General features: G+C 42.6%; 1 protein-coding gene across 1 annotated transcript; it reads left to right on the plus strand.

The window, feature by feature from the left end:
• The first annotated feature begins 2,041 nt into the window (after positions 1-2,041).
• On the plus strand, positions 2,042-27,926 carry BUB1B (BUB1 mitotic checkpoint serine/threonine kinase B). Its single transcript, XM_036384330.2, has 23 exons — positions 2,042-2,285; positions 4,474-4,656; positions 5,003-5,062; positions 5,280-5,424; positions 6,180-6,376; positions 6,457-6,635; positions 6,750-6,943; positions 9,629-9,723; positions 11,520-11,746; positions 12,020-12,132; positions 12,680-12,777; positions 13,068-13,120; positions 13,933-14,017; positions 14,391-14,502; positions 14,998-15,284; positions 16,181-16,338; positions 18,331-18,477; positions 18,635-18,750; positions 19,022-19,183; positions 19,886-20,028; positions 23,115-23,286; positions 23,649-23,755; positions 27,371-27,926. Exons 2-23 carry the CDS (start codon positions 4,514-4,516, stop codon positions 27,558-27,560), a joined length of 3,183 nt encoding a protein of 1,060 aa, XP_036240223.1. The 5' UTR covers positions 2,042-2,285; positions 4,474-4,513; the 3' UTR covers positions 27,561-27,926.
• Positions 27,927-27,987: the final 61 nt, after the last annotated feature.

Here is a 27,987-nt window from a genome sequence, read left to right on the forward strand (position 1 = left end):
ATGCTGGTTAGGTGTCATTTTACTCGGGTGGACACCTCTATGTATGTCACTAACTTTGCTGCTGCTTCTTTCTTCTTGCAACATCACGTTTTCTATCCACAAAGATGACCTTGTTCTTTAGTTCCAGAAGGTTAGGCTGGTTCATTAAGTACGTGTCCCTTTTCCTGTAAGTATGATCCCACAGTGGAGGAGTGAGTGTCCTCCTCACACAGTGCTCCCTGAAATGCTGATAAATCCCAGGAGATGAGGTGGTTTAGTTAGAGCAGAGGAAAATACATTCTTTTGCAAGGTTGCTCTTCCTTTCTGTGGCTGATGCTGGCCAGGGAACAGACAGGCTCCTTCTGAGAGAGGAGTGGCAAAGACTGTTTGGTAGTACAGACAGTTCCCAGAGGTTGGAATTGCATGGAAGCAAGGAATGCTGAGAGGTGGTGAGCAGCAGGGATTGCATGTGGACTGCAGAGTGGCTCTGCCCGTGGCTGTGCCATGGTTTAGTTGACAAATGTGTAAAATCTGCATTCCTGTTTAAACTGTAAGACTATTTCTTTCTCCTGGAAGTCAGTGCTGCCACATCCCAGGGTAAATCTCTTGGCATGGCCATTTCTCTGGGAGGAAGATTTGTTACTTACCAAGACAGTGGCTTTTCATAGCAGGGAGAGGGAAGGAGTGGGTAGAACTGAGCACCAGGCTAAGTTAGCTCTAAGGGACTTGGGCAGAGACTTGGACTGTAGGTTTAGATTATGTAGTTAAAATCTTATAAGTACTTTTTTTTCTTTTTTCTGTCTTTGAATCCATTTCCTCATGGTATAATGGACACCCGCTAGGGACAGTAGTTTTAAGAGTGGTTATTAATTATTTTAAGTAATGTTGGATATGCTGTTTTGGAGGAACTGTGAATATGATAGAGTCTCTTGGTTTTTCTTTAGAGTTGTAGATCTGTTTCCCCAATGGGCTCCTGTTCCATTTTCCTTTATATTTGATGAATCCTCTACTTTGTCAAATCAGAATTTGTCTACGGTAGAATTATTCAAGACGTGGATTTCAGAGGGAAGGCAAATGGAAGCATCAAACCCTTGCTGTAGCAGCTGAAATAACTGTTAGCTGCATGGATAAGGAGCAGGGTGTGTTTTCTTTTGTTTATCTTGGTATTTTTTATTTGATTAGTCATAGTCCCTGATGAGGAAATAGTCTTCTGTTCTTTAACCTAGAACTATTTAAGCTGCTCTATGAACTTGCTTCATTCTGGAGAGCTGTATCTGTTGCTTACTGCTGGTTCTGGAGTAGAAATTGGTTGATTGGAATGATCAATAGACTTTAGCTCTTGAGTGGAATTTGTTGGAGATGGGCAGCTGCTCTAATAAATATGCAATTGACTGTAACTTCTTCTTAGTTGCTCAGCAGATGGTGCCCGTCAGAAAAGTGCCCGTCAGCCTCTGGCTGTTTGTAATCCTGTGGATTCCCTGAGTGCCAAGGAAAGCACGGCAGCAGCAGCAGGAGGCTGTGTAAGGAAACACTTGAGCCCACGGCAGATTCCTGCCCAGGAGACACCAAGGCAGCGTGTGCTGCTGTCAGACGGAGTCAGCTTGGCTGGGCTGGCATCACGTGTGAACAAGGAGGATTCTAAAGTGCTGCCTGGCATGGCAGTAATTGAAGGGGGTGATGATGAGCTTGTACTGTGGCAATATCATGTTGTGGCTGTGGCTGCCTTGTCCCAGGAAGTGTTCCAGGCCCGGTTGGATGGGGCTCGGAGCAACCTGCACTTGTGGAAGGTGTCCCTTGCCATGGTGAGGGGTGGAAGTCGATGGCCTTTAAGGTCCCTTCTGACCCGGGCCATTCTGGGATTCTGTGCTAAGTAGAATTGCTGAAGGCTGAAAGTCCTATTCATGTTGGAAGGTGGTGGAGTGGAAGAAAGGGAAGAGAAATGTTCAGCTTTTATAGAAAAGAAAGATTTGTCATACAATCTGCAGGCTTTCACTGTCTTTTCTATTTTTTTCCAGGATGAGCTGAATGGAATTGAGTGTTTGAGTGAGGATGCAATTGTGACCGGCTCCTACAAGAACAAGAGTTTGGCTTTGTGCCAACCCAGAGGACACGTGTGACTTTAACAGGGCTGCCCACCTGGCCTCCACGCCCTTTCACGGGGTGGTAGCTCAGAGAGTCCCAGCTCCTGCTTTCTCTCAGAGTGAACTGAAGGAAGATAGTCCAGAATCCAAGAGTGCACCTCCGAATCAGGAGACCCCAGTGGGTGAAGAGGCATACACTGAAGTTCTCAGTGTAAAGAAACTGAGGTAATTTACAGTGAAGGACCTACAGCTCCTTCTCCTGCATGCCTTTCATGTTGTGGTTTTAATGTTGCTGAGGAAGGAGTTTTCTGAAAAGACCAGAATATTGTGGAGAGAGCCATTTCTTTAGCTCAGGGTCCATTTTGCCTTGAGCAGATTGAAGAGGTAATAGCAAGCCCACTTGGCTTTTTGCATTAGTGCTGTGGGACCTAATTACAAGGTTTTTTTTAACCAAATAACTTGCAGGGAAATTAATAAATGCTTTCTGTCCTTATTATCAAATACGAAAAGCAGAATCGCCAGTTCCTTTTATACTTGTAGAGAGAAGGTGTTTAATGGGACTAAGCATCTTATTAACACAGCCTTACACTTCTGGGTGCCACTTTTGGCAGTGTCAAACCATTTATTTTTCAGGGATACCCAAAAAGCGAGGTTTTCTATGACACTAAAATGGAAAACACATCGCCAGTTGCATGAAGTGAGCACCTCAGAAAAAAATGACAGGATGAATTTAAGACAGAGAAATAATATGGAGAATCAGTGACTTCCAGCTGTTAGCAGAGGGAAAGGGCGGGAACATACGGGAGCAGGAACAGGAGTATGCCTTTCAGATTAGGTTAACTGCGAGCGCAGTATTTATAAAATTTTTTTGTTATTTCCCCGCCGGCGAGACGGGAACTACATTTCCCGTGATGCTCCGGGGCGACGCAGGACGGCGCCAATCAGGCGGGGCGGGGCGCGGCCAATGGGGAGGTGGGAGAGGTTTGAATTCTGAGGCGGCGCCGCCGTTACGGCTTTAGCGCTGCTGGGGTTCTGTGGGGGTGCGGGCGGCCCGCGCCGCTGGGGGCTGTGTGCGGTACGTCCGGCTGGGGGAGGTTCGCGGGACTGGGCCGGCCTGCGGTGCTAGAGGCTGAGGCGGCCTGAGGTGCATTGGGGTTCGTGAGGGATGAGGCCGCGTGGGGTGAGACGCGCGCGGCGGTTGAGGGTTGTGGTGTCCCTGAGGGACCCAGGCGGCCTCAGGGGCTGTGAAGTTCGCGAGACTGAGGATTGTTTGGTCCGTGAGGGGCGCGCGCCTGTGGGGCTGGCGTCGGCTGAGGGCTTGTGGAGTCTGTGAGGGGCTGTGGGCCGTGACGGGCCCTCGAGGATCTGTTGGGGCTGTGGAGTCCGTGAGGAGCTGCAAGGTGCTCGGGGCTCATGGTTGTGGGGTCTGTAAGGGACTGAGGCGGCCTTCGGTGTTGGGAGGTGCGTGGAGCTGTGGGGTCCTTGAGAGGCGCTCGGCGATCCATGAGGGGCTGAGGGGCTGTGGGATCCTGGTGGGGTTGAGGAGCCGTGAGGTGTGAATAGGGTTTGAGGAGCTGTGGGGAGCTGTGGCATTCCTGTCGGGCTGAGGGGCTCTAAGTACTGAGGTGCGCGGGACTGACGGCTGCGGGATTCGTGAGGGGCGCGGGGCTGAGGGGCACTGGGAGATCCGTGAGGGGCTGTGGTCTGTGAGGTGTGTGGGGCTGAGAGCGGAGGCGGCCTGAGGGGCTGTGGGGGTCCGTGAGGTGTGTAGGGCGGAGGGGCTGTGTTTGTGAGGGATCCGTGAGGGGCTTTAGGGTATGAGGTACTTAGCTCTCGCGGCTGTGGCGCTCTGAGACGTGTTTTTCTGCCTGGCATGACGGGGTGCCCGGTCCCGGCGTGGGGCGATGCGTCCCGGGGCACCGACAGCCTCGGCTCCCGTCGGTGCCAGCGGGGAGTCCCCGCCACTCTGCCCCAGGCAGGGCTCGAGGCTCGGCTGTGCCCCTGCCTGCTGCAGCCGCTCGTCGAACTGGTGAAGGACCAGGGGGTCCCGACTAAGCCTGGCTGAGGCTCCCCCTGGCCGGAGCGCAGGCGTCGGCAGCTCCTGTGAGGAGAGTGGGGGGATCTCGGGGCAGGAAAAGGAGCAATCACCAGGGAAGGAGATGGCTTAATTTAGTGGCTTTTGCTGCTAATATTGCCTGCGTTCGGTTCTCCACTGTCAAGATGGGTGCTTTTTTCATATATTTCCCGTAGGGGGGAATTAAACTCCCAAGTCCCTCTACAAACCCCCTAAAAGTTGGGTATCTAAGCGGTGTGTTTTGGCTCTACAGGAATTCAGGGTGAATGGGCTTAGGAAAGCTGACAGGTTTCAGGTCAGTACCCAGCTGTACAGGTGTCCATTTCTTTTTAAGTGTAGGATTAAAGGAGAAGCGTTCAGGATTGGAGGAGAGGTGGTCATGTCCCAGGAGGACAGTCACGAGTGGGAGCTGAGCAAGGAGAATGTGCAGCCCCTCAGGCAGGGACGGGTGATGTCCAGCTTGCAAGAGGCACTGTCTCAGCAGGACTCTTCCAGCCACACTGCTGTGCAGCTTAAAAAACAGTAAGTGATGTTATAACAGCTCCTTTCCCCTTATCTTCCTCCTTCCTCATTTTATCTAGATCTTCTTGAACTGTACCAATCTCATAGGCATTAAAAAAGGCATAAAAGAAGTTTAGTAATTGATGTCTGTGCTACTAACTCGCTCTCGGATTTTAGAACTACTCAGTGCAGGTGTTGTGTAGTACAGACTTGAACTTTTTCATTTTGCAATGGAGCATTTAAACAGCAAACACTAGAGAGATTTGGCTGTGCTTTTTAATTAATAATTAACTCTTAATTTGTAATATACAAGATCAACTTACAGTGATACAAATGTATTTATTGGATGAATGATGTTATGTTTTAGGGAGTTTGAAGCAGAAATACGATTTTACTCTGGAGATGATCCTCTGGATGTGTGGGAGCGGTAAGTTTTTCTTTATTTCAGAAAAAAGAGTTAAATGGTCACATATCCTTGTAAAAGCCAGGGAAACACATTCTAATTTAATAAGAAACTCATTGAAAGCTAAGTTTTATATTTGTTTTTAATTACTATATTGTGTTTCAATGTTATGCCTATTTTTTCTTATATTTTACAGATGATTATTAAGAACTGACTTGCTATGAACACATTCTGTCTCTAGGTACATCAGGTGGACAGAGCAGGCCTTCCCTGGGGGTGGCAAGGATGGCAACCTGGCAGCAGTTCTGGAAAGGGCCGTGCAAGCCCTCCACGGGCAGCAGCGATACTACAAAGATCCTCGCTATCTTAATCTCTGGCTCAAGTTTGTGAGTGTTTTGGGAACATCTCTTGGGTGCTGCTTTTCCTTGGGTCCTTTTCCTGTTGTCTGCACACAGCTATGTTGATTCTGGTGACAAGAGTCAAACAGTGTTGCACAACGAGTGCAATATTGGATGTATTTTTCTGCAAATGTTACTCTTGAATTCTGCTTCTCATTTCCAGACTATTTTTTAGGGTTGTTCACTTTGGACAGCTACAAACTCTAGAAGTTTTTGTTTTGAAAAAGCTGCCTTGAATAGAGTTCACATATTTATTTAAGGAGAAAGAGAAGTGATTTAAAGATATAACATCTAAAATATATCTGTCCTACCAGATATTTTAGCTTCTAGCTGTATTCTATCCCCATCTTTTTAAACTCCAAAGCAAGCTAAGTGTTTTCTGGTCCTGTCCTGTCTCTCTATGGCTGTAATTTTTGTTGTCCATTTTTTTACAAAGCAGCTTTTCCCCATCTTTAGCTTGCTGAGGTAATCTACCAGTTCTAAAAGTGGCAAGGAATATGCTATACTTCATCTGAATCTAAAATATCTGTTCATTCTCAGCAATACTAATACGGTGCAATTCAATCATTGAATTACCTCACATTCAAATAAGAAATTATAAAATTCTGTGTGTTGGCCTTAGAGCTGTTCCTGTCAGACTTGTATTGAAATCATGGGGGTCTTGCTGGAGGAGTTGAAATGCAGATTTTGGCTGGGAGCCCCTGCAGTGCTGTGTGATTACCGACATCCTTGGGTCATTGCAGGGCGATTACTGCAACGAGCCCTTGGATCTGTACAGTTACCTGCACAGCCAGGAGATCGGCACCACGCTGGCCCCGCTCTACATCACCTGGGCAGAGGCACTCGAGGCCAGGGGCAACTTCAGGAAAGCAGATCTGCTATTCCAGGAAGGACTCCAGCGCAAGGCTGAGCCTTTGGACAAACTCCAGGCTCATCACAAGTAAGGGAAGAGCTTAGGTGCTCACCTGGGTTCCCGGGATAGGGAAGGTTATGCTGACTTCTCCAATGTTTTTTTTCTAGGCAGTTTCAGGCCCGTGTTTCTCGGCAGACACTACTGGCACTTGAGGATAGTCCTGATGGAGACAATATGGGATTGCTGGAAATTGCAGAGCCTCAGAGAAGTTCGCTGGCAGATCTCAAAGGCAGAGGGAAGAAGAAAGTGAGAGCCCCCATTAGTCGTGTGGGAGATGCAGTTAAAGGTACATTAAAGAGCTAAAAAACCTGTTATTGGAGGAGTTTAATCCCTTTATAGTGAGATTTGCAATTGAATGTGGCAGTTAAAGGTTAATTGACATAAATCTTCTTGCTTATAGTCATGAACCCAAACAGAAGCTCCCAGCCTCAGGCCTCTCTACAGCTTCCAAATGCTCCAAGTTTTGCTGTATTTGATGAAAATTCTGTGTCAGGACCTGAGATTCCCACACTTGCAGCACAGTCATGGCCAGCACCTCCAGTTCCCAGGGCCAAGGAGAATGAGCTCAGCGCAGGACCGTGGAATTCTGGCAGGGTGAGGAGGCTCAAAATGGATGGGGAAAAGAGAGGAAGGTGTGTGGAAGTTGATGACTTCTGATTGCTGACATAGAGGTTGTCTCTTTCTCCCTTTCCTGTGGTTTGTCTCTCTTGCAAATACAGATTAAATGATAGAATTGTGTAATTGTTTGGATTAGGGGGAACCTTACAGATATCTGGTTTCACCTTGCACTGGCCCAGGTTGCTCCAAGCCCCATGCAACCTGGCCTTGGGCATTCTCAAGGACGGATCAGCCACAGCTTCTGTGTGTCAGCCTGTGCCAGGGCCTCAGCATCCTCCCAGGGAAGAATTTCTTCCCAATATCTCATCCAAAGCCACCCTTCTTTGGCTCAAGGCCATTCCCCTTGTCCTGTCCCTGCATGCCCTTGTGAATGGTTGCTGTCCTAAAGGGTGCCTGTCCATGTGTACTCTGTTCAAGTTTAGCAGGCTGATATTGCTTGAATAAGGTTGAAAAACTGTGTGGAGTTTTAAACTCAGGAACAGGAAATTCTTGGTAAGCAGAAGAATTGGCAGAGGTGGCCTGCTGAAATGTTTGGGGGGCAGCAAAGGAATGTAAGAGGCAAAACATGAGCCAGAGAAAGGGAGAGAAGGCAGGCATGTGTTAAATCTGTAAGACAGAGAGGTAAGAGTTGAATTATTTTGGAAACTAGAACCTGAAGGAAGAACTTGTTGGCTGCCTTGTGCAAAGAAGGCCTGTGCAGCGTTCTGCAAGTCTTGTTTTGAAGCGCTTGCGAGGAAAAGAGAAGAGCGCAGATCAAAAGAATTCAAGTGCAGTATCAGTGGAATATTTATCCTGGCAATAGGATGACAGAGAGTAGCTTGCAATGGCTTAAACTAGACATCAAAAGGAACAGCTGTGCTACAGGTGTTCAGGCTGTTGTAGAGAAGTGATGGAAGAGCTTGTGTGAAGGGAATCAATCCTGTGAGATCAGGTTTGTTTCCTAGGTGCTTGGATAAGCCCCAGTGTTGCCATGTTCTTTGGAGCTGAGGAAAGGAGCATAGAAAGTCACAAGGCCGATGCCTGGATGCCCTAGGGGGACTTTATGATGCTTGTGTCCCCAGTGGTCTGTTCTGCTGGTCTCGTGGTGTGGAACACAAACTTTTCCAGACCATGTTAGAATGATAATGTAAAAGCAAAGCTTTCCTTGAAAGCCTTCAGGTACACAATAGGGCAAAGCCCATTGCTCAGAATTCGGTCCTTACAATTGATAGGATTGGGCAATTGGACTATCTGGCCAATGTTGTCCCATGAGAAAGCAGTTGGTGTGGTAATCTCCTCCCTGGCATCTGCCCTCCTCCCCTACTCTTATTATGCCAGCGATTGCAAAATAAAATGGCCTTGGAGAAGTAACAGGCAAGAGATAACAAAATTTTAGGAATGTGTCAATAAGGGCCTGTTCCCTGTGGGAGTGAAAGGTGGGGAAGTACTGGAAGTTACACTGAGGCATTTAACAGTCTACAGAACTCCAAATACATGAAGAATACATAAAAGCTAAAAACTTCAGGCATTGAGATAATAAAAGTATTTTCATCTTTTCAATATGGACCTTGTTATAAGCGGAGCTTGGTAAGAAAAACTCGAATGAGGGAGGGATGCAACCAGGCTAAAATTCTTGGAAACTCCAGGAACATTCTTTTCAGATAGAAAGCAGTTTGCCTACATGAATGGAAAAGTTAACTAAATCATAGATTTAATATAGCTGAGAAGACCGAGGAAGAATTATTAATACAAAATTTATTTTGCCAGTCTCTTTGTGCTGTTTAAAACATTAATTCTGGTCTCCAAATGCTTCCATATTTCTTTTAATATCTGCCCTTAGAGTAGTCTCTGCTCCCCTCTTAATGAAATTTCTTAGATTTAATTAAATAAAATATCCTGTTTCTGGCAGAAGAGGCAAGGATGTTTAATTCTACTCCATGGAAGGTCAGTACAAAAGTAAACTTTGGTGAATGCTCTGACATCTTAAAACCTGCACAGGGAAGTAGGGATTTCTCTTACTGCTGGTTTCAAGATGCCTCAGGAAGCAGTTTGGGAAAGGATGGAAAAGAAGTGTGAGTTGGTGAAGTATTCCCACCACGTACATTTTTTTGGTCTGAAGAGTCTCAGGGAAATGAAATAGGCAGATGAGAGTAGTGTGTTGCCAGACTAAATTCCACCTCTTCTCTTTACTAATGGACCTCAGAAAGTGTTAAGGGATTTTTGCGGTGCTGCAGTGGCCTCTGATGGGAAAACTGAGAAAAAACCAAACTCCAAGTCTGGAGGCTATTGGTGGACAGGGAGTGAATATTATCATAGAATTGGGACAATCTTGGCTGTAAAATGAGAACTGTGGCATCTGTGGAAAATAAGGAATACCCAGCCTGACCAGGATAATGTGTATATATAATCTCCCTCAATATATATAAACATTCCCTCAGAATAAGAGGAACTGGGGCTGGTGAGGACGTGCAGGAGGAGCCTTTTAGGTGCCAGTGTTCAGCTGGTGGGCTGTGACTGTGTCAGAAGGGAATTGGATTTGGAAAAGTCTCCATCAAGTTGAATTTTCTATGTAAGAAAATGCCCAAATGAGCAGAGGATGAGGAAAAGGGAGATGCAGAATGCAGAGGGATGCGGAGACTGCAAGGAATGCCTGTGTTGTTGATGTTGCCTTTCCTCCCACAGCGTCCTCGCAGCACTGTGAGCTCTGGCTTGGAAGTGCCCCACCCAGTGCCCAGTTTCACCCCCTATGTGGACGAGTCAGCTCAGCCACAAATGATGTGAGTCCTGAGTTGGAGGTGGGGGGATTGCATCTGGAATTGCCAAAGCTGCTTCCTAAAAGAGGGACTTGTTTTGCCGAGTACTTAAGCCTCTGGAGCTGGGAGAATTTAAAAATCTGTCGGCCTGGAAGCAATTAGTGCTGCAGCTTGAAGAGAGAGGCTTCAGCAGAGGTTGCGTAAGGACATGGGGAGTGTTGAGTGCTGCTCATGAAGTGGGGGCCTAGATCATATTCATATATGCTAATGAGTTTAATAGCTTAGCTCAGTGTGTTGACACAAAAGCACGAGCTCTGTGTCTTAGGGTGCTGTTTGCTGTGAAAGAGCCCCAAATGGAGGCAGATTTGTGGCCGTTTTTTGTCTGTCTTGGGAACTCTGTGCTCAGCATATCTGGAGTTTTATTTTGAAAGAAGCTCTCAGAGTTGCCATGCCAACAGTGTTGCTTAGGTCGTGGAGGGGTGAGTGTGCTGCTTGTACAGTGCTCCCTGAAATGCTGATAAATCCCAGGAGATGAGGTGGTTTAGTTAGAGCAGAGGAAAGCACATTCTTTTGCAAGGGTGGCTGATGCTGGCCAGGGAACAGACAGGCTCCTTCTGAGAGAGGAGTGGCAAAGACTGTTTGGTAGTACAGACAGTTCCCAGAGGATGGAATTGCATGGAAGCAAGGAATGCTGAGAGGTGGTGAGCAGCAGGGATTGCATGTGGACTGCAGAGTGGCTCTGCCCGTGGCTGTGCCATGGTTTAGTTGACAAATGTGTAAAATCTGCATTCCTGTTTAAACTGTAAGACTATTTCTTTCTCCTGGAAGTCAGTGCTGCCACATCCCAGGGTAAATCTCTTGGCATGGCCATTTCTCTGGGATGAAGATTTGTTACTTACCAAGGCAGTGGCTTTTCATAGCAGGGAGAGGGAAGGAGTGGGTAGAACTGAGCACCAGGCTAAGTTAGCTCTAAGGGACTTAGGCAGAGACTTGGTATGTTGGTTTAAATTCTGTAGCTGAAATCTTAAAAGTAGATTTTGGTTTTTTTTTTTTTCTGTCTTTGAATCCATTTCCTTATGATTCTATTGTTACCTGCCAAATGTGGAAGTGTTATGCTGAAACTTTAAATGTGATGCAAATCATGCCATCAGCTGTCATACAGAGTTCTTGGCAAAAGGACCCTGTTGGGATCTTGGTATTGATCCCCACACTCCTCCAATAAAGCTTTATAGCCCCAAATATTCAGAGCACCTGTTTGCCTTATCATCACTCCCACATTTGAGTTTGTCCAGCTGAAGTCAGCTGGATTGCTGGTGTTTGTAAAGCTGTACCAGCATTGCTTCTTCTCTCCTGGAATCAGCATGTAGGTTTCATCTGGACCAAGAATGTCCATTTTAAAGTCCCTATTCTCCTGTGTCCCTTTTCTCCCAGATAATCATCCTACAAACCAGAGTTTAGGGACTTGTCATGCCTGTGGTCACACAGCTCAATGGAACTAAATTGAACAGATCCTGCTGCAGGATGCTGGGCATTTCAGACATCATAAGAATTTTGTTTTTCACTGTACCTTATAGACACTTTAGGTTGGATTTGTCTTGTTTTGTTTGTTGTTGTTTGTTTTGTTTTAGTTATCACACAATTCTGAGTAGTTTGGTGTTGCTCATTCCAATTTTCTCATGCATTTTTTCTAAGCATGGAACAGAATATCTTTACACTACTCCAAAACTAGGTTCTGAAACTAGTCCTGTTGTCTCCATGCCTGCTTTTCTGTGCTACAGTGAAGTTCACCAAGCCTAAGTAATAAATTCCTGCTTTTTTAGGACTCCCTGCAAAATTGAGCCCAGCATAAACCGTGTGTTAAGTACTCGCAAACCTGAGGAGCGGGAGGACCCCCTGCTGCGGGTGCAGCATCAGCAGCAGGATGCTCAGGCAAAGAAAGAGATGGTCATGTACTGCAAAGAGAAGGTTTATGCTGGAGTGGATGAATTCTCTTTTGAAGAGATCCGAGCTGAAATCTACAGGAAGAAAGCAAGAAAGAAAGATGAGGGTATGTTCCAAAGTGGACTGGAGCAAGTAAGGCATTCCAGATGGAATCATAAAATTGTATTTGCTTCTGTTACTGCAGCTGCTTCTCTGTTTCTACAGGAGTAGTTGTTTAACTGCTGTGAGGTGCAGATATAATAACACATTCAAAAGCTTTATGTGGAAGCTGTGGGACAGGGAAAGACCACCAGAAGTTTCAGCCCCTTGACAGTTTAAGCTGCAGCCACCAATTGTATGTGAAATAGGCACTGGGCCTTAGAGGTGTTTTTTTTCTTAGATGAAATACAAGCCATAGAACGGAAGAAGGAAGAAATACAAAGGAAAATTGAGGAGCTGGAAAAGAAATTAAAGAAGAAAGAAGATAACAAGCAGCAACAACCACATGAACAGGTATTGTCCTTGTTTAACTGCAAATAGCTGCAATTTTAAATAAAAGTACAAGAAAGCCAAAAGGAAGAATTTCTGATATTATTCTAACACATTTTAAACCTCTTTTGAAAGGATTCTTCACTAGTAAATTATATTCTCTATCTCTTCCTTCTCTGTTTCCAAAACAATGCCTTCACAGTAAGTACTTTAAATAATGAAACAGAGTTGTGACTTTGTAAGCTACTGAACTGCTTACATATGTCCTTAATAGTTGCAGGGTAACTAAAATCTCCTATGAAAGTATAAATATGGTTGCAAAGAGTAAATGATGCCTTTTAACTTCACTATGCAATAAAAGTGAACTTTGTTCATGCAGGTAAGCTAAGTACAAATAAAACTGGCTAAAGGCAACCATTTTCTATCAGGGTTTTAATGGCTAAATGGGATTATCTTCATGGTTTTGAACCTTTTTGCCTGGCTTGCATTTCTGTACAACTTGCAACCACTTGCAAGCATTTCTGTAGGCTTGCAACCACTGTAGAACTGAAATGTGGCTTTGTTTCCACAGGCAGCAGAGGTAATGGCAGCTTCGACACCTTTGGGAATGCAAGGATTTACTTTTCCCAGTGCAAAAGAATATGGGGAGAAACAGCCTCAGTCACAAAGGTAATAGAGGGGTTTTTGTGACAGCAGGGAGAACACTTGTGAGGCTATGTAGGTATGAATAGTAACATGGATCACTAGCAGCCTGTTTTCTCAGCTAGAATGGAATATAGCCTGGCATCAGCCTGTAACCAGGATCTGTGCTCTTTCTGAGTCTGTTTGATTATTTGTCTGAGGGATCTTAACTTCTTGCAAGAAGCATTTGTCATCTTGGCTTGCCTTTTTTACAGAGTTTATTTAGGTTTTCTGAAGGTCTGTAGAATACAAACTCGGTTATTTTGTCTTTTTCACAGTGAATTCCAGGTCTATGAAGATACTCAGCTACATAAACCATCTTGTTCTGAGGGTAAGTAGTCAAGTTTTTACAATTAACAAGAAGCTCTGGTTAAAGGGAAGTGTTCCATGAATACCAAGAAGGCAGAAAAGTAAAACCCAAAGTTTAGGTGGATTAGAAGAATGACAGTGTGTGTGCTAGTAGTGCCTTTACCTTATTGAGCAAATCATGGAGCATCTGAGATCTGAGAACTGTCACTATTTGAAAGGACTTTGAAGAAGAAGAAGAAGAAGAGCATTTTTCTTTCAGTAGCTGGAAAGTTTTCTTCCATCTTTTATGTTTGTAGTCTCAGTAACATTTCAGAAGAGTTTAAAACTATCATGAGATTGATAACTACCTTAAGTCCTTTTTCCTCAGAGATTTGGCTAGGGGAATACATCCCAAAATTGTATATTATTGATTTTGATAAGTTTTGTTGGGAAGGTCAAATCCTGAAGAACTTTACTTCTGATCAGAGTTGACTTTTGTTGTTGTTGACTGTGGTTATCCAGACTCCTGATGAATCCCCAGACAGCCACAGTGGAAATACATTTTTAAACTCTAAGGAGAAACAGAGGAATAAGACAGTCTTGCAGAAAAATGTACAAATTCTGAAGCATAGTTTAAACACAGCAAGTTAGCTCACATAATATAGTGGTAAAGGGGTGGTTCATTAACGTGGCAAAACCAAACCTTTTTAAATGGGTTTCTTTATATGCCAGCTCTGTAAATTCCTATTAGGAGCAGTACTTTTAGAACTGCATATTAACTATTTAAAGTAGAGTTAGATATGCTATTTTGGAAGAACTGTGGATATGATAGAGCCTCTTGGTTTTTCTTTACAGGTGTATGTTTGCTTCCCCCACCAGCTGCTGTTCCATTTTTCTCTATATTTGATGAATCCTCTACTTTGACAAATCAGAATACAAGGTAGAATTATTCAAGACCTGGATTTCTGAGGGAAGACAAATGGAAGCATCAAACCCTTGCTGTAGCAGCTGAAATAACTGTTTCTTGTAGGGGTGTGTGGGGTGTATGTTTTGTTTTGTTTATATTGGGGTTTTTTTATTTGATTAGTCATAGTCCATGATGAGGAAATAGTCTTCTGTTCTTTAACCTAGAACTATTTAAGCTGCTCTATGAACTTGCTTCATTCTGGAGAGCTGTATCTGTTGCTTACTGCTGGTTCTGGAGTAGAAATTGGTTGATTGGAATGATCAATAGACTTTAGCTCTTGAGTGGAATTTGTTGGAGATGGGCAGCTGCTCTAATAAATATGCAATTGACTGTAACTTCTTCTTAGTTGCTCAGCAGATGGTGCCCGTCAGAAAAGTGCCCGTCAGCCTCTGGCTGTTCGCAATCCTGTGGATTCCCTGAGTGCCAAGGAAAGCACGGCAGCAGCAGCAGGAGGCTGTGTAAGGAAACACTTGAGCCCACGGCAGATTCCTGCCCAGGAGACACCAAGGCAGCGTGTGCTGCTGTCAGACGGAGTCAGCTTGGCTGGGCTGGCATCACGTGTGAACAAGGAGGATTCTAAAGTGCTGCCTGGCATGGCAGTAATTGAAGGGGGTGATGATGAGCTTGTACTGTGGCAATATCATGTTGTGGCTGTGGCTGCCTTGTCCCAGGAAGTGTTCCAGGCCCGGTTGGATGGGGCTCGGAGCAACCTGCACTTGTGGAAGGTGTCCCTTGCCATGGTGAGGGGTGGAAGTCGATGGCCTTTAAGGTCCCTTCTGACCCGGGCCATTCTGGGATTCTGTGCTAAGTAGAATTGCTGAAGGCTGAAAGTCCTATTCATGTTGGAAGGTGGTGGAGTGGAAGAAAGGGAAGAGAAATGTTCAGCTTTTATAGAAAAGAAAGATTTGTCATACAATCTGCAGGCTTTCACTGTCTTTTCTGTTTTTTTCCAGGATGAGCTGAATGGAATTGAGCGTTTGAGTGAGGATGCAATTGTGACTGGCTCCTACAAGAACAAGACGCTTTGTGCCAACCCAGAGGACACGTGTGACTTTAACAGGGCTGCCCACCTGGCCTCCACGCCCTTTCACGGGGTGGTAGCTCAGAGAGTCCCAGCTCCTGCTTTCTCTCAGAGTGAACTGAAGGAAGATAGTCCAGAATCCAAGAGTGCACCTCCGAATCAGGAGACCCCAGTGGGTGAAGAGGCATACACTGAAGTTCTCAGTGTAAAGAAACTGAGGTAATTTACAGTGAAGGACCTACAGCTCCTTCTCCTGCATGCCTTTCATGTTGTGGTTTTAGTGTTGCTGAGGAAGGAGTTTTCTGAAAAGACCAGAATATTGTGGAGAGAGCCATTTCTTTAGCTCAGGGTCCATTTTGCCTTGAGCAGGTTGAAGAGGTAATAGCAAGCCCACTTGGCTTTTTGCATTAGTGCTGTGGGACTTAAGTACAAGTTTTTTAACCAAATAACTTGCAGAGAAATAATAAGTGCTTTCTATATTCATTATCAAACATGAAGAGCAGAATCATCAGTTCCTTCTATACTATTGGCTCCTGTACTTATTTTGACTATATAAAATGATTATAGTGTTTGTACTTTAGTTCTTCTACAGAGTAAAAATGCTGGAGAGAAGAAAAACCTTTTATAATTGTGAAGACAATTCATCTGGTATATGAGAATTTCTTAATCTAGAGCTGAGTTGATTTGCTGGCTCTTAGGATGTGAACATATATACCATGCTGAATGTGTTTTTTACTTAGGAAGTTCCTTGAAAACCTTGCTGATTATAATTAGGAAGAAATATTTCCCACCCAACCCTTCACTGCTTTGAAAGCACTGAAATTGTTTAGCAAAGGTAGTGATAAATATTCAGGATGTCTTCTTTTGTAGCAGATAAATTTGGTGGAAAAGAAGATTAATGAAATCATCTCTAGACTAAGATTCTGAGTATAATCAATCATCAAAACTGAAATTAAGCTCTGACATGACTTCCAGTTTTCTGCTAGGGATGGGAAAGAATTCCTTCATGTTAATTAAATCTGGGCTTGCACAGTATCATCTCCTAGTCCCCGGGGTGATGTTATCTACAACTTGTATCTTTGCTTAATCTGAGTACTTGATGGCTTTATTTACAGCCCCATCATGGAAGCAAGCCTGGAAGATACTCACTCCTCAGGTGCTTCGGTCTCAGGAGGTTCTCTATCCTCTGTTACACAAACATCTGCTATGAAATACCTGCAGATCAGTGAGAAACTGGAGCTGGCTCAGAGCTTGCCTGCTGAAGGGGTTACTGGTTAGTACTAAACTGAATTTCATTCACAACAAATAACTTGCACCTGTCACTAAATGTGGGGATTTTTCTGTCCTTCCCGCTCTGCTTTGTGTGTTTCCCATTACTATGACTGGTGATTGAACTTGTCTCCCTTGTCTAAAGCAGCAGGGAGGTGCAGTACAGGATGCTTGTCAGCATCCAAAGCATGTCAGTATTAAGGTGACAGAGAAGTTACTTAGGGTAGTAAAGCACGCAGTAATGAGTAATGAGGTCAAATTCCAAAATTAAAAATTGGGACTGGATGGCAGTAATAACTGCTAAGGTAGCTTTGTTTTGGTCTGTCTTTCTTTTTTCTCTGTCATCATATTGTGTGTCTCCTGATGTGCTGATAAGATACTACTTTGAAAGGAATGAATAGGAATTTGGAGTCTAGTGCAAGTTGCATAATTTTGGTTTAAATCTGCATTTTAACTATGCTGTAAATTGCTGTGCTGCTTCACAGTATCCTTCTTATTCCTATTGATGGAAAGCAGTACTGATACTTAAATTGTCAATTTCTTTGCTTATTTTTCTTCCAGTTAAAGGCATTTGTTTCTTTCTGTTCTAAATATTTAGATTACAGTTAGAACAGAAATGGTCACAAAAAGCCTTCAAAATCTGGCCTGGGTAATTAGATGTGTGTTGGATGATGGTGTTCAAGGTGTTTAACCTTCTTTGACTCCTTTGGTTTTGGCTTATGATGCTTTATTAGAATTGTGCATTTGAAATTTCAGTATATCTTCTCTGGAGAGTTATGTTCTTATGTGCCTACACACTATTTTATGATGAAGCATGCTTGGGACTTGGAAGGAAAATACAGTTAGAAATCATGACACTTAAATAGCTGGGATATTTTGGATGGATCTTTGTCTTGTTTTTATCATATGTACTAAAGTTTAGAGCAAGATGAAAAATCTCTTCAGAAAAAAGGAAGCATTTGTTCAGATATTTTAATGGTCTTTTCTTAAACTTTGGATCTTTCTAGTTCCTTTGTTTCTTGATTTCTTCACATCTCCCTTGAACTGCAGCTCTCACCCTGGATATAGTAATTCTTAATACCGTGTAAAAAATAAAAGTTACTTCAGATGTCTGTCAGTTTATTCCCACAAAATATACCAGTAAATTTCCTAGGTTTGTGATGACAAAAGCTTGGAACATGTTGTAGCCTCCAGCCTACACTATTTCCTGCCTCTTTCACAGAATTGCTTCCTGAGCAGTACTTAGTGCAATGCTCTTCAAATAAGTGTGGGCATAACAGTAGATAGTCTGGTTCTTACGTGTGTACTGTGAAAGTTTAAAATGTTCTCCCTCATTTCAGCCATGGCATTTGGGAGAAGGCAGTGGAGGCTATCTAGTTCTTGTGTTTTATCTCAAATGATCAAGCAGAGTAAACATTGAGGCTGTCTTGGTTTTTACAGATCAACTCATCTATTGAATGACCTTATGTTCTCTTAAGAAGGAAAATAAGTCCAGTCCTACAGGTGTCTTCCAGGACATAAAAGCCAATAAATTCTTAGCATTGCTGAGAACAGCAGAGTTGGAGTCCAACTTTGTTTTCCTTTTCTTACATAAAACCTCTGCTATAATCAAAGGACTAAATTTCCCTAAACCCCAAACTAATCACTTGCTATGGGCATAGATTTAAAAAGGATTGTTGATTTGCAGAATGAGTTTGAATTCTGCTGTGGCTGAAATAATTCAGAGCTTTGTCTCTTGTGAAAGATACATTTTGCATGATGCTACAGTAGAATCCTTGAGACCTCATGATAAAAGTCTGTAAGGCAGTTTTGAAGACAAGGGTCCCATTGACTTCCCAGAACTATTGGAAAGAGATGAGTTGACTTGCTAAGAGATGAATCAGAATGTGGATCGAAAGTTTCCAGTATCCAGCTTACTTTTACTGACAGATACAACCAAATTGCAGAGAGTTAACACAATTTCAGCTCATCTCCACATGTTGTTTTGTTTTCTTAGATGATGATGTGGCTCAGTTCCTGTGGAGCCCTGAACAGCGTAAAAAGCTTTTAGGTTCTGTGCTGTCATCACTGACTGCTTCTCCAGATTTTCACTTGGAGGCTGGAGCTCTGCCTCACATGGAGGCTGAGAAAGACGTTGAGCTGGGTAGGTGTGCCAGACCCTTTGCAGTGCAGAGTTTGTGCTCTAATGGGTTTGAATTATGGCTCATATCCACCCTCTTAGTTTTATGTGCCACAGGTGGGGAATGACTTGGGAAGAGCTATTTACTGTGACAGTTCATGAATGTAAACTTTCAACACAGGAAATGAGACTTACTGCATCAAAATGGAATATTGGAACGATGAAGAATACAAGATGTTTTTTGCCATTCCAACTGGATGCATTTTCCAGTGGGATGCAAAGGGATTTGCAATAAAGGTAACACACATGATGGTTATTGTACAAGAAGTGTGAACTGGTAAAATCTCATCCATTAATATGAACTCTTAATTTCTGAATTCCATGCAAGAAGTTTGCTACTTTGAGTCCTCTTCCTAATTGAGGATATAGTTTAAAAGTTTCTGACTGTGAAAAATATCTTCCTTGATCAAGTGGGAGGGGAAAAAAAAAGAGGATGAGAAGAATATGAAAATGAGCAATTTTCACTTTATTCCAAAAATAAATGTTCTTCTTATGTACCTTCTTGTAGGTGTATTCTCAGCCTGTGCCTTGGGATTTTTATATCACCCTTGAGTTACAGAAGCGTTTGAATTCTGACTTTGACCAGAGCTTCAGTGAGAATTGCAGCTGTTACCTGTACCAGGATGGCTGTGCCATTGTGCACAAGGATACAAATTGCTTCACACTGAGGGTCAGTACAGACAAACCAGGGACAGTTGGAAGGTCCAAACTCCTGCTTGGGTGCCAGTAGTGAGTTTGGAGAGGTGTTACGCTCCTTGCTGAAGAGCTTCTCCTGTCTAATCCTGCAATACAGATGCTCTGGGCTTTATCTGTATACAAATCAGGGCTGTCTGTTAATGCCTCAGATGGGTCTGGTTTCTCATTCATAGATCATGTGCTTCTCCGAGACAATCTTGAACCAATTTTTCACATTTTCTGTCTTTGTGAGTCATAAAGGACTGGGGCCAAAAACCACATGTTATTCCACAGCGAGATTTGCATCTAAAGCTGTTGTTTAATTTGACCTCTTTCAATACATTCCAGTCAGCTACAGCAAGGTCATAGCAATTAATGTCTTGCTGAATGATTCGCACTTTAAGTCTTGTAAGTGCATTTTGAATTGTTGCATTTGCATCACAAATAGGACTGAAATTCAGTAGTGATTTCAGTCTTCAGTTCAATTTCCTCCTCCTGGTCTTTTGTCCAATTTTGAGTAATAATGTTTCCTAGCTTACAGTTCTTGTAATTCTGTCTGGGCAAAATCTGATTATAGTGAATTTATGGTGGGACTGTTACCTCTGTACAAATGAATAATGAAACAAAATTGAGCTATAAATATTTCACCTAATCTGAGGTAGAAAGGTACAGAGACAGATGTTTATTCTCTTTTCAGGATATTCTCCGTGACCGTAAGTTCATCACAAAGGAAATCATCTTCTTGGTTGTTCATGATCTTCTGCATGTGATAGAGAAGCTGCACAAAGCTGAGATTGTCCATGGAGATCTGAGGCCAGAGGTGTTTTTTCTGGGAGACAGGTTTGTCTCTGCCTGTCAGGATGGGAGGGTACAGAACAGTTATTTCAGCTACAGCTCCCGCGCTGCTGTAACTTCTACCCTTGAGCTAAAGCACTGAGGCCTGAACAGCAGGCCCTGAGCCAAAGCTGATCCAAATGTTGTATTTGTATCTACTCATTAACAAAGACTCATTAGCAGTATCATCTATGTATCCACTCGTTGTCAAAACATGTATTCACTTTCCTGTATTTAGAAACCAGATAAGGCCACACCTGGGTTTTGGGGGTATAGGAGCAAAGGCAACTCTCTGGGTTGCTCCTTGAGCCCTGGCCAGGCTTTGGGAGGAACCCAGGAGGAGGCTGACCCCAGATGTTCCTGCACTGGAAGTGGGTCAGTTTGTTTATTGCCCCCTGGTCAAGCTGGGCCCTGTCCCAGCACAGTTGGAAGCCTCTTTGCCTGTGGATGGATGCACCTGTAGGAATTCCCAGTTCTGGGAGGGGATCTCCAGTGCTTGGCTGTGACAGGGTCCCCCAGCTGCTGTGTGGCTCTGGAGGGTGGTGAAGTCTTAGGGTGTAACTGGTGCTGTATCTTCATTGCTGTAGGCAATCCTTGGCAGCAATGATGAGGTGCATTGCTGAACTTCTCCTCATGTAATTCTTTAAGGTCTTGCATTATAGAAAATTACACTATTCCTTAAGTTGGTTTCTGTGCCTCTTGTGCTGAACCTACCCACTGGCAAAACAGGCCTAATTCTGCAGTCCAGGTTTTTTAGGCTCCAGTGTATTCTGATAAGACTGAAAACACTTAATTTAGGAATAAGCCTTCCTGTAGAAATAGTATACATTGACTTTGTAAAACTTATGTTCAGCAAAATGGTTTTGCTATTATGGTTTGCTGTGTTTTTAAGTTTCTGCTTTACCAAGGTTCTGACCGCTAATGCAAGTCACAATATAGTTCGTAACTTGTCTTTACATACTTGAAACCCAGGAGATCAGAAGACAGGGGGCACTGGAATGTCCAGATACTCTAAACAAAGTGTTCGGCTTCCTCTGCAGTCCAGCTTGTACCTTAATGCACCGACCTAATTTTCTTCTTTAAGCTCTTTCCCATGTTATGTTAACAAAGGCACGTATCCCTTGGAATGTGATCTGTGAACTAAGTGTGGTGATGTCTGGAAATAAAGCACAAACTTTTCCAGACCATATTAGAATGATAATATAAAAGCAAACCTTTACTTGAAGGTTGTGTGCCTTCAGGTACATAATATGGCAAAAACCAGTGCCTCAAATTAGATCCTTGCAATTGATAAGATCAGGCAAATAGAATGTCTGGTCAATATTGTCCAATTAGAGGAGCAGTTGGTTATGTAATCTCCTTGGGTTCTACCCTCCTCTTCTACCTTTATTATGCCAGTGCCAGTGATTATGTGGTACAAAGTAAAGTGTCCTTGGAGAACTTACAGACAAGACAACAAAATTTTAGGAATGTGTTAATAAGTGCCTGCTTATCGTGGGAAGGAAAGCTGGAAAAGTACTGGAAGTTACACTGAGGCATTTAACAGTCTACAGAATTACAAATACATGAAAAATACATAAAAGCTAAAAACTTCAGGCATCAGTGGGAAGCCAGTAACCAGAATGTCTAATGAATCAGATATAATTCCATTACATAAATTCACTGGGGCTGTTCTTAGTTATCATTGATATGCTAAAAATAGCTATTAAATTTAAATTTGAGCCTACAGTCATCTAACATACATACTCTCAACATATTTTACTTATAATTTCTTTGTGATTATTTTATTAATAACTTATTTGCATAATTATTTATAAATTACATACCTGTACTATGCAAGTTCTAATATTTTCTTCACATCCTGCAATGGGTTGTCTTGCTCATCCCTTCGGGTGCTGCGTCCTGTTTTGGAAGTCACTGATCTAATAGTGGCTTGATGGACTTGGATACCTCCTGCTGTATTTCTCTGTGGCAAATACAAAACAAACAACTGCCAAAAAGTTAGGGTAATGGTTTGGGGGTCTTTCAGATAGCAAAAGGACAAGTGCATAGTACAACTTACAAAATAAGCTCAGAGCATACAAGTATGTAAGAAGAGTAGTCATGAGAGCTATGATATGTGGATATTGTTGGCTTGGCAGTTGTCAATAAAGAGATTCCTCCCTGCCCTTCCGGTTTGTCCTTCCTCACCTGCAGACTAGGAGAAGTTTGTAGAAGTATTATCAAGCTTAATTATTTTTTTGTATCAAGTATTCTGAGATTTAGATGGAGAGGTAGAAGTGTAAAACATTACACTGATTCCAAATTGATTCTTGCCTTTTTGCTTTTATCTATTCTCTATATTCTTTACATATGTATATTTGTAGCTCTGTAGCCTATTATTACATTCATAGCTAGCATTTAACCTACTCTCTTAGACAGAAAGACAAAATAAATTCCCCAGTGGCTCCAAGCCCCAGGGTCCGATGTTAGGCTCTCTGAGAGCCAAGGCTGAAAACCAGCTCTTCAAAACACATATTCATAAACAAAGTTTAGTTCCCATCTGAGGGGGGTTGTTCAGAAATGGGTAGAACCAGGGGGAAATTACCTCATCACCTATGTCTCTAATTGAGGATTCTTGTCAGTTATGCTAATTTGCTAAACTTATAAAAATTGCATTTGCTTTGTTATGTGTGCATCTTCAGCGCTTTTCATCTGGCGTGTTGTGCACCATAAGGATCCTTCCAAAGATAGCCCCTTTTTTATCACCTGTGTCTGGCTCATCATTTCAGGACCAGTGAAAAGGCATCACACTACTCCCACAGTCCACAGACTTTGTTTCAGATAATTGTGACTAATACAAAAATAGCATCATCCTCAACTCTTTATTGTTTCCTGTTGCTTACTGTGGAGACAGCACTATCATCCCTAAGCTCCCTGCTGTGAGCTCTTGCCATCCAGGGCAGCCCTAGCAGCAGTAGTTCTGACAGCAGCCATCGGAGGGGAGTATTGACATGGCTAAGGCTCGCCTTCACTATGCTGTTATATTTAATTCTAAAAGAAAGAAAAAGTTTGTTGGATTGTCTTCTGCCTAATGTGCTTCTTCTGCTCAGGATCTGCGATGCATTTTCTAATGAGGAGGTGCCAAATGCTCTGAAGGTGGTGGATTTCTCTCATAGTCTGGATTTGAGGGTACTGCCTCGAGTCAGCTTGCCCTATAACTTTCCCACAGCTCAGACCCCTCATGGGCAACAGCTTCTGGCAGAAAGTTCTCTTCCTTATCAGGTGAGTCTGTATTTAGTAGGACATCTTAATTTCTGTGTTTCCTTTACAAAACCTATTTTCTTAAGTTAAAATTTACAAGCGCTGTGGACAGCTCTGATCAATAAATAGAGAATAAAGAGAATTTTGCATCTGATGGACTTTTTGGCATTAAGTGAAAGGATTAGCAGTGCTGTTCAGTGACTTTAGCTACTGTATTTATTTAGAAACCTACAATGAAATCAGAATTTTACCTTTTGAAGTTTTCTTGCTTAACAGGTCTCTGGAAGATTCTGGTGTAAAGATGCTTCCGACTTAAATGTGTGAAAGCAGTAAGAGCAGGAAGTGATAGACATTGAATTTTCTGGTGTTTGTTGTGATTACAGGTAGACTTGGTTGGCATTGCGGATATAGTCCATTTGCTGTTGTTTGGGGATCATATCCAGGTCTATCAGGAGAATTCCATCTGGAAAATCAGCCAAAACTTATCAAAGTAAGTCCTTTTGCAGAAGGGGCTGCTGGGGAAGAAGAGACCTCTAACTTCATTTTCTTTATAGTGATACTATCTTCAGAGGTTAGACTGTACTATCTTCAGAGTTTGGAATGTACTACGGCAGCTTGGGACTGGTTTTGCCAAAAAGCGTTAGTTTTGTGGGGCCTGAAATTCTGAAGTTGTTGGACTTGTTCACTGGTAGCTTCAGTGCTGTGTAGGAGACAATTTTAAGTTGAATATGAATAATCAGGTTGAGATGATTTTGCTTTTTCCATCCTTTCAGATGAGACTGGCTTAGTCAGCACCTTTACAGATCAAGCTTGGAGAAGTTTGTAAGTGGGTGGGTGGTGAGAGGGGCAAAGATCACATGAGCATGTTGCTTCAGAAATGGATTCGTTTGGCTTTCTGCTTTTTTTTTCATTCTACTAAGACACTGATGGCAGGGTGTAACAGATGTAGAAACAGTACACTTGTGCAGCAAAGAAAATAATTTAAAACTGTCATCTAAGATGCAAGTGTGCAAACAGCTGCTTTTTGGAAGCTGCTGTTTGTCTCAGGTATGTTTGGTTTGCTCTCTTTTAGCTGCATGTTTTGACTATCAGTCTGCTCTGCCTTCCTGTGCCCTTTGTTTGTTCTTAGACTGAACAGTTGTTTATTTTGTTAGGCACATACTGCAGGTTTTCTTGCCTTGGCATTTCATAAGGATTTTCCAGAACTCTGCACTCATGCCAGCAGTTGCTGGACAGGTATCTGATTCAGGATCATGGATCACTCCTAGGACCATTGCTTTAAGAAAACCCATTACCAGCGTGGGAGTTGTCCAGTTCCCTAGCAACCTGCGCTGCTTACATCTCCCAGTTTGCTGTATTCAGCCTTTGGAAAAAATCCAATCTTCTTAAGCTGTGTACAGAGGAAAAAATGTCTTTTTTTTTTTTTTTTTTTAACTGGGTATATGTCTGGTTTCCTACGATGATTTCCTTTATTTAATTCTGCAGGAGATTAAATTGAGCTACTGCAGATGAAGCCACATCAAGCCTGAGTTGAGAAGGCTGGAATATGGTGTCAGGGACACGATCAGGATGTGGGTATGGGAAAAAGAGCAGTAACTGTCTGGATAACTGGGGCAAGAGGAATTGTAAGTCTGAGTTGGGAAGGATAGGGCTGTCCGTCCGTCAGTGGAGTTTGGAGGGGAGAAGTATATTGGAAAGGAATTGTAGTCAAAGCTGGGGATGCTGGATTGAAAAAATTACGATTTTGGGCTGAGGTAGGAATTGGAGGGAGTCTTGAGGAATGAGACTTGTGAAGGGCCACAGGAGACACAGCAGGAAGAAGATAAAGTCTGGGCACAAGTTCTGTGGAGCTGGAACCAGGCTGTAATGGCTTCTCGCTCCCCTGCATGCATCAGTTCATAATTTGGGAGTTCAGAGTACAAATAAGGAATTTATTTTCCACCCTCTCTTCTGCTTTGCTTCTGAAAGTGTTATAGACTTATCATTCATTATCTATACTTACTTTTCAATATCAGTTATTCCAATAAATGTCTGCATAAGTGCTTTAGTTACACATTGTACTGAAGTCTTATATCAACAGTGTAAATGAGCTATTTCATTATGTGGGAATAAGGAATTTGCACTGAATCCATTTCCATTCACACATGGATCTTTTAGTCTGTCTAGTTCTTATCGATTGATGACATTTGCTCTAGTCAGTTTGAAGCTTTCAAGTCATCTGTGACAAGCAAATTCACTGCTGTAGGGAGCCTTCATCCACCAGAAGAGGCTCCACAACTGAGTATTCCCTGGGAGAAGAGTCAGCTGATGGAGATCAATTTCTCATCCTGTGCATACAGCCACACGTGCTGGTGACACTGTAACACCCCTGAAGACACAGGATTCTTCTTCCTGTTGTTTTTAGTAATTCTACTTTTGTAAAGATGACATTGCGTCTGTCCTTTGTGTTCAAAGTTCTCCAAGTGATTTTTTTATTTCTTTGAGGTTCATTTGAGTTGGTTTGGTGGTTTGTTTTGGGGTACTTTTTTTTCAAGGATTTTATTGACAGAATAACCTTCCTCAAAATGGTTCTGAGAATTCAGGTATTGACAGCTAGAAATAAGGCTTCTTGCTAGAAGGCTGACTGGTGTTAAGTACAACCACCATGACCCTCTTATCTCAAGGAAGCTTTTTAAACAGGACTTAATTATTTTTTTTAAACAAATGTAGATATAGCAGAATGACTGCAAGAGCTACTGATTTTACTACCAGTTCAGCAAAATACTGAAGTAGTGGGGAATTGCAGGGTAGAGCACAACATTTTCTTCCAAGGTCAATGGCTTTCAATAAAGGAGAACCCACTTAAAAGGTGACAGAATGAATGGAAACCACTGAAACATTGTGGTAGAGATTTAGGAGAAGGTAGAATGTAAATTGTGATCAAGTTGGTTTTTTCGTCTCCAAGTATAATGCTGACAGACTGTTTTTCAGGGGAGGGCTTTTACCATTATTAAAGAATGGATATGGTGATTTTTTTCTGTTTTCACTACTATTTTAGGAAACTTCATCTGTGCAGGTTTATGTAAGTCAGGATATATATGCATTTGAATTTTTAGGACTATTTTTGTCACTCAGAACTCTTGACACCTCCTTAGCAACACTTCATCTCCTCTGCCACACCTCTTGCTCATCTAATCCCACAAAGAAAATGGACTCGAGTCTTGTATATTGTTTTCTTGGTTAGGTTCTGCATTGACTTAATTATTTTAGCAAATATAAGAGTTACCAGTGAAATAGCACAAATAGTACAGGCTGGATTCATTCTGAGACTGGCTGCTGCTGTTTTGTGAGTCACTTAGATAAAGCAGAGGCAGATAATTTGTTTCAAAGCCACTGTAACTCCTAGCTCGAGGGAGAAAAATGCTTCAGTAGTCAGTAGCAGTGCAAGACTGAAGAACAAAGGGTTTGCTCTAATATCAGTTTTCTGAGACTTAAATGAGTCACTTAACCTTTTTATTCGTGTTGTGTGGGTACATCTGGGAGAGAGGGGGATTTATTACTATTAATTGTCTCCAAAATATTATCTGTACAGAACGCTGGCTGATGGAAGGTGGGGTAAAAAGGAAGCAAAACTGGCTCTAAATCACCTTTTTCTTTTTTTTTTTTTTTCTGGCAGCTTTCCTTTAATATTGCCCTGTTAACTTAGCTTGCAAGTGGGTAAATAAGATTCACCTCTGCCCTTTATTAATAAAAGGAGTTTCCCAAGTTGTTTGGTTCAAAAATGTTCTTGATAATTCTGTAAACTAAAACTGCTGTGGCTTAGTGTGAATGATGGTAGTGGTCAGGTATGCTAGTAGAGGCAACTGTATAAACATTTGGTTTAGACCTGTGTAGTTACTATCCAGAAACCTACTGGAGAAAGAGAATGGGGTCCATACATATAAAATGAGCATCACATTCCTAGCTTTCCTTTATATTTACTCAGGTGAGTGAAATTATTTTTTCAGGCATGGTTCTCCCAGGATGTTTGGTGCTGAATATAATTGGAGACCTTGATAGACACGTTGTGTATATATGTGTGTGTGTGTGTGTATTGTTCCACTGAATGCTGCTCTGTTTGTTTTAGGACCCCTGACAGTGATTTCTGGAGTAAACTTTTTGAGAGAATTCTGAATGCAGATGGTAAGTCCACAGTACCTCTGCTGAGGGAGTTAAGAGAGGAAATCAGTGAAATGTTTGACAGCTCTTTCAAAGAACGACTTTTGTTGACCTTAGCTGCTGTGGGAGAAACTTTCCTCCTGGTGAACTTCCAGTGACTTCATAGAAAACAAACACGTTTTGTATTCTAGAGAAGAATTTGTTGTTGCTTTCTTATGTTTTCAAATGTAAACATGAGAGTGATTGGAGCCATTTCTGCAATACTTCACATGGGACTTGCTCAAGAATGTTTCTATTGCATGAGTGAGTGTATGGAAAACCTCCTGAGCCTCTACATGAACCTTTTTGTATCGGAGCAGTTTGTGAGAGAAAATTGTTTGTCTTAACTGCCACCTCCCCTTCTTGTACAGCTCCTTAAAAATTTAACACCTAACTTGTACCACACTCTTTGAAATGTCTTTGTCCTGCATTCAGTTGGTCTTTTAATTGGTGTTTAATCAATAAAGTTGTGTTTTGGTAGTGAGTATCATATTTAACATTGCTATCAAATGGTTTCAAAAGACTTCATTTAGAATCCATGCAGGA

This window comes from Molothrus ater, chromosome 6 (assembly GCF_012460135.2).
Source record: "Molothrus ater isolate BHLD 08-10-18 breed brown headed cowbird chromosome 6, BPBGC_Mater_1.1, whole genome shotgun sequence".
In the NCBI taxonomy this organism is placed as follows: domain Eukaryota; kingdom Metazoa; phylum Chordata; class Aves; order Passeriformes; family Icteridae; genus Molothrus; species Molothrus ater.